We start from the raw sequence: 6,000 nt of genomic DNA on the forward strand, positions 1-6,000 counted from the left end.
TTAACAACAAGTGTGCAATACTATACAGAGGAAGAAGGCGAGGACGAACAAAGGACTGGGGGTGCTAAAAGATCACGGAGAGCTTAAATGCATTCTGAGCAGATAACCAGCTGCTACAGAGTAACATCATCCACTCCTAACACTTCGCTGATTAAAAGGCAACTGTAACCTATCTCTCAACCAAGTTTCCAATGCAGCTAACAAGGCATATTAGGCACAATATAAATTAATACGAAAACATACTGGAAATGCAGAAGTATGGAACAGAGCAGCAGAATCAAGAAAAGGAGCTAATCAAGGCAAACCCCCCCCCCAAAAAAAGACCCCCTGAAGCGGACTGCTTTGGTTTTCTGCTGAAAAGCCATGGAGGAAGCAAAATGGAACTTCCTTAGGGAGTTCCACAGCTATGATGCCATCACAGAATTCCACCAAATAGTTTCTCTGCAGATTAACTTTTATTACTACTGTATTACCTAAAGACCCAGTGCTCCTCCAATTCTGGATATTTCATTTACAAAACATTTTGCCTTATATCCGGGGTGATTGTTCATAGGTACCAACATTATTGGCCATTTCATCTAGAAGATTGCATGAGCCAATCTCTCCATTTAGCCAGAATAAATTCAGATTGCCTTGTTTTCCAGCTCTGTTACTTCCCCACTACATCACAGACAGTCAGCTGAAATACTCCCCAACATCTTCCCAGTCTTGAGGCTCCACCCTCCACCCACAAGGAGCTTAGTGGTAACCCATTTCAAGAAATTCCAGTTCCGTGATTGCATCCTTTGACTAACACCTAAGCTCAAGCACTCCAGATTAGGAGACAATATGCTTTTGTCCAAAAGTATGTGTTAAAAGGATGGAAACTTTCATATGCTTTTTTGCTCTTCAATCAACTTGATTCCGAGTAGAATGGAGGAGTTAAGAAGCAGCAAAAGAACGTTAAGGGGAGTCTGGCTGGATCACAACAAAAAGTCTATCTAACGCAGTACCCTGTGTCCCACAATGGCTTAACAGATACCTATAGGAAATTCCCCCCCCCCCCCCCCCGATGCAAGAGACAGCCCTCTCCTGCTATGGTTCTCCAGCAACTGGTTTTCAGAGACAAGCTGCCTCAAGCTGCTCCTGGAGGTGGTACAGCCATCACAGCTAGCGGTCACTGGTCCTCCACATTGTGTGACCTATAAGGGCAAAAAAGGGTTTTGTTCCGTATAATCAGCTTCCTACAATAACAAACAAGGACTATGCACGACCCATATATTTTAACATCACTGCTCTTCATGCAATCACAAATACCTAAATTTTAAAATAATGGCATCTGAGGTCAAATATACTAATTCAATTTACTCCTATAAGTGAAATACCATCTGATACAACAAAAGAAGACTCATTATTACACCCTGAGCAAAAAGTTCAATGCTAGAAGCATGATGGAAAGCCTACTGTAAAAAGAACTCAGTGCACCAGACATGGCTTAGCTAGAATTTTTTTTGCCGGGGTGGTGGTGGAAAGAAATAATATTCTAAACTGGTTAGGAAGAAAGGTTTTGCCAAGCTATATTTCTGCCACAAATCTGGATTTAACTAACGTACATAAAGCTACCAAATTTCAACGCAAGGGTTTTTTGGGGGGATGAGTTGGGATAGAGAAGAGATGGTTTTCAAAGGGCTCTGGGCTATAAAAGTTTATACTTAGCTTGAAATGCTTCTACTTTTTAAAAGAGTGGCACAATCCACCAGGTATTTCTCCTGAGAAAAGAACCCATCAAAATGAGTGGGGAGCCACAAAAAAATGCTACTATGTTCTTGCACAGCTCCTGATTTTTGTAAGGTGGTCTGTAGGGAAGAATTTGGGACTCCAGGCAGCATACAATCATACAAACACACAAGCATTTGCTTCCCTTCTTTGAAAAACAAAATAAAAATGTTTATCTTAACCAAACATCAACATCCATTACAAGGTATCAGTAATGAAAGACTTCAACAAATAACTAATCTGAAATTTAGTTGATTCCTAAACCCACAGTGGTTGTTCCTAAAACAAAGTCCCAGTCATAGGGATAGTCTACACCCTGCTATCCCTAGAGATTTGGGCTGCAGATCTATGCCCACTTACTGGGTGCAAATGAGCCTTACTTCCGAGGAAGAACATATGCTTAGGCTGGGGCTGTTAGAGGCCCCCCCCCCATATGGTGAGTGCACAGAAGGAGTACAAGAGGTGCAGCCTATCAGGAGTTATGAGAACAGCTGCTACCCTTGGGGACCTCGATTTGTGCCAGATCGCTGTCACAGCTTTCCCGGCAAGTCTGACTTGCCAGAACAGCTGTAGGAAACCCGAAGACCCTCAGATCATAGCACAACAGAGGCAGAATAAAAACAAACACAAGCAAAGCACTTCGGGTGGTGCACCAAGTATTTCATTTAATACACCAGCAAGATTCCTCCCCCAGCACCCTGTCACTTCCCCCAGCCACTCTTAGCATACAAGCAAAAGAAAAGGGAGGAGAAACCTCCCTGTATTTCATCGCTGATTAACCCGACACAGATAATAGGTCTGCAGCTAGGGTATCACTAGCTGATTCTGCCACTCCCCAAGCCCACCCGCGCGCCCTGCAATGTAATAAAGCTACAGCAACCTTTCCAGGCATCCCTTGCAAAGAGGAAGGGAGCGACACATGGTATTTGCACTGCTGTCCAAGACAAACAGCCTGTCCCAGCAAGTAGAAAGGCTACAGAACGCGGTGTAAACAAAGAACAAACTTCTATGGCCAGAAATAATAATAATAAAGGCAGTGGAACGAGGTTAATTCCTTGGGTCGGCTAGAAGAAAGAAAGTTTTTTAGTTCTGTTCCCCAACTGAGGACATTAGGGATCTCCTGCTAGCTCCTTTCTTTCCTACAATAAAAAACACCCCCTCTTTCAATAAACTTTCCCTTTAAACCAACCCTTACAGCATCTGCTGACTTTACTCAGCTGGCAGCAGCATGTGAAGCCTCATAGCTTGTTTAGAAGAGCTTTAACAGAGCAAGTTTGTGATCACAGTCATCGCTGCCAGGATGCTCAAAGTGCAAGGTATTTTTAAAAAGGAAAGAATGGAAGACTAGGGTTTTGTCCTACTGTACCCTTTAAATGGCTTCTACCCAAACCGGTGTGAATGACCATAAAACAACAACTTTGCTACTAGTTTAAGTCAAAGAGTTGCAATAAATAGGAAATGGCAGCAAATCCCAAACCCCCAAAATGAACAGCCCAAGACTTGCCTCGCCTCCGTGGCCATCAAATATCCCAAATATGGAAGGATGGGTCTTGTTCACCAGGTCAGTGATTACTTCGAACCTGTCCTCCATGTGGTCTCTCCGGCCTTGGATGGAGTAAACGGCCACGTTGTGGTTCTTAAACTCCCAGGTCTTGGAGAACTCGGCATCCAGCACATCCAATCCGCCGAGCCGGTCATTCTGCATGATCTCCGCCACTTTGCCCTTCACCATCTTCACGGCGTCCCTGCTGGACTTGACGATGGTTTTCACTTCATCCGTATGGAAGAAGTAGCTCCACAGTGCCAGGCTGATGCATAGCAGGAAGAGGGTCTCTGGTCTCAGCAAGAAGTAACGCATGATCCGACCCAGCAGAGAGAGCAAAGTCATTGTATCCTCTATCATTTATTACGGAGACAGTGGATTTCCCCCCCCCCCCCCCTCCTGACCATGCACCGCACACCCGCACAAACCCCGGTGATTGGGATGGGTCTAAAGACAAGGCAGCAAATCAGTGCATGCTCCGGTAATACAAACCCACTGAGGGCAGGGTTATCATCGGCTACTAAAGCTGCTGCCGCCTCCTCCTCTCCCTGTACCACTGCTTCAGGCAGCTAGAGTCACAGATGGCTGGGAGTAGCTCTGGTGTCAAGTAGTACGAAATCAGCACACCACTTCTGTGCAACCAAGGGCAGGCTGATCTGCCTCCTCTTCTGGCTCCTGCTGTTTCCAACCAGCAAGGGGCTCTGGAGAGGGTGAACTGCAAGAAAAAAAGCATCCGCACATGAGCAAAAAGGGGGAAGGGGATGGAGAAACTAGCACTTTAAAAAAAAAACAGCAGCAAGAGAGAGAGAGAGCTGTCAGCCTCTGTGTGCTATTGCAAAGAACTCTTCCAGCCAGGATGGAGGCGAGGAGGAAACAGCCTATGTTCAAGGGAGGACACAAAAGGACCCCTTCTGCCTTCTCCCGCCTGCTCCTCCTCTTGCTGCTGTTTCCCGGGCGCTCGCTCCCAGCTGCCCAGAGATGCCTCCGAAGTAGGACAGTAAATCAATTCATGCTTTTGCCGTCTGCAAACTCCAGGCAGAGCACACTTTTATCCAGCGGCAGCCCGGAACAGTTGCTAGCAGAGGCTCCGGGAGAGCAGAGAGAGAGAGAGAAAGAGAGATTGGAAGGTACCGAAGGAAAAACAACAACAACAACAACAACAAACGCCACAAGGAGAATGCGCACGGAAAAACCAGAAACAATGAAAAGAAACAAATAACAAAGGGCCACGTGGGTTTTAGGAGGGGAGGACTGCATTGGAAAGCAAGACAGCATTACAGGAGGGCAGCAGCATAGAGAAGCAGTAGTAGAAATCAAAAGAGAATGAATTATTATATTATTAATATTATTATCACCTTCAGTGGGCAGAGCTGGGTCCCATTAAAAGGAAGCAGGGGTAGTGTTTTGTTGTGTTTTTTTAGTAAAATAAACAAAACAAGGCAGAATGTCACAATCAGGAGGGCCCTTACGGTGAGCGCCCAGAACTGCAGGGTCCTAAAAATAAGGAGCAGGGCTTTAAAACAAGGCCCGCTTGGTCACCCCTGGTAAGATAATGCAGCTCCCCAGGAAATCCCCGGCATGGCGCTTGCACCAAGGCTCCCTCACCCAGCTGCCATGCAGCCTTTTCCTTTGCAAAACCCAAAAGGCACCGACCAGCCGCATCATGCGCTCTCTTTGCAACCCGTCTGATGACGGTGAACTTCTGGGGGTGGTGTCTGTTTTTGTGGAGGGGTTATTTCTGCTTCTGGCCGGGGCTCCAGTTTGCAGGCCACGAGGGCGAAGGGGTGCATGCCTGGGGAAGCGCGGACTCCCAAGGAGGAGGAGGAGGAGGGAGGGACGCGCTTCCTTTCCCCCAGCCCTTACACCCACCGACTGTACCATCCCGGAGCTGCTGCAGAGATTTGCATGCTCAGGCGGCCGACCTCGCCGAGGGAGAAAGGCGGCGGCGGCGGCAGCAGCAGCCCGCCTCTCCGCCCGCTTTGCTGCAAGAAGAGGGGGGCGAGGCGCCGGCTGCAATCCCCGGGCCGGCCGGCCAGCCAACCAAGGCAACCAAGCAGCCGGCTCGCCCCTCGCCTCCCTCGGGCCTTCGCTGCGTTCCCGGATCCCACTCGCCCCTCGCCTCGCTGCCCCGCCGCCCCTTCCCCGGCCGCCGTCACCTGCAGGGCCGCCCGCGAGACACCTGGCTCAGCCTCGCCGCCTCCGCCGCCGGTCCCTCCCACTGGGCTGGGCTAGTGGCCGCAGCTGCCTACGAATCCCAGGAGCCTTCGCGCAGGGGCGCTCTCCTACGATTGGCGGGAGGCCGCGCCGCGGGATTCTGGGGGTTGTAGTCCTCGAGAGCGGGCTCTCTTGCGCCCTCTACCAATGAAGTCATCATTATTATTTATTTATACACCGCTTGCCTACAAAAAAAAAAAGCAGCAGCAGCAGCAACTACTACTGCTACTACTACTGTACTACCAGTAGTGGTTTACAGGAAAAACTTCCTGACAGTAAGAGCTGTTCGACAGTGGAATTTGCTGCCAAGGAGTGTGGTGGAGTCTCCTTCTTTGGAGGTCTTTAAGCAGAGGCTTGACAACCATATGTCAGGAGTGCTCTGATGGTGTTTCCTGCTTGGCAGGGGGTTGGACTCGATGGCCCTTGTGGTCTCTTCCAACTCTATGATTCTATGCTTCTATGAAAATAATAAAACGGGGGGGGGGGGA

At 48.6% G+C, this 6,000-nt stretch overlaps 1 protein-coding gene across 3 annotated transcripts in view; it reads right to left on the reverse strand.

Annotated features, from left to right (window-relative positions):
* PPM1L (protein phosphatase, Mg2+/Mn2+ dependent 1L) overlaps positions 1 to 5,539 on the reverse strand; it is a 204,113-nt gene extending 198,574 nt beyond the window's left edge. The window contains exons 1-2 of one of the 3 annotated variants that reach the window (XM_079978202.1): positions 5,455 to 5,539; positions 3,260 to 4,013 (exon numbers count right to left, since the gene is read on the reverse strand). In XM_079978202.1, coding sequence (XP_079834328.1) covers positions 3,260 to 3,658 — 399 coding nt within the window. In that variant the 5' untranslated portion in view covers positions 3,659 to 4,013; positions 5,455 to 5,539. Of the gene's footprint in view, positions 1 to 3,255; positions 4,014 to 4,653; positions 4,817 to 5,454 lie in introns of those variants that run through there. The other 2 variants (XM_079978200.1, XM_079978201.1) reach the window with 2 other exon arrangements.
* Between the last annotated feature and the right edge of the window lie 461 nt (positions 5,540 to 6,000).

Source organism: Podarcis cretensis (genome assembly GCF_951804945.1).
Source record: "Podarcis cretensis genome assembly, chromosome: 5".
NCBI classification, from domain to species: domain Eukaryota; kingdom Metazoa; phylum Chordata; class Lepidosauria; order Squamata; family Lacertidae; genus Podarcis; species Podarcis cretensis.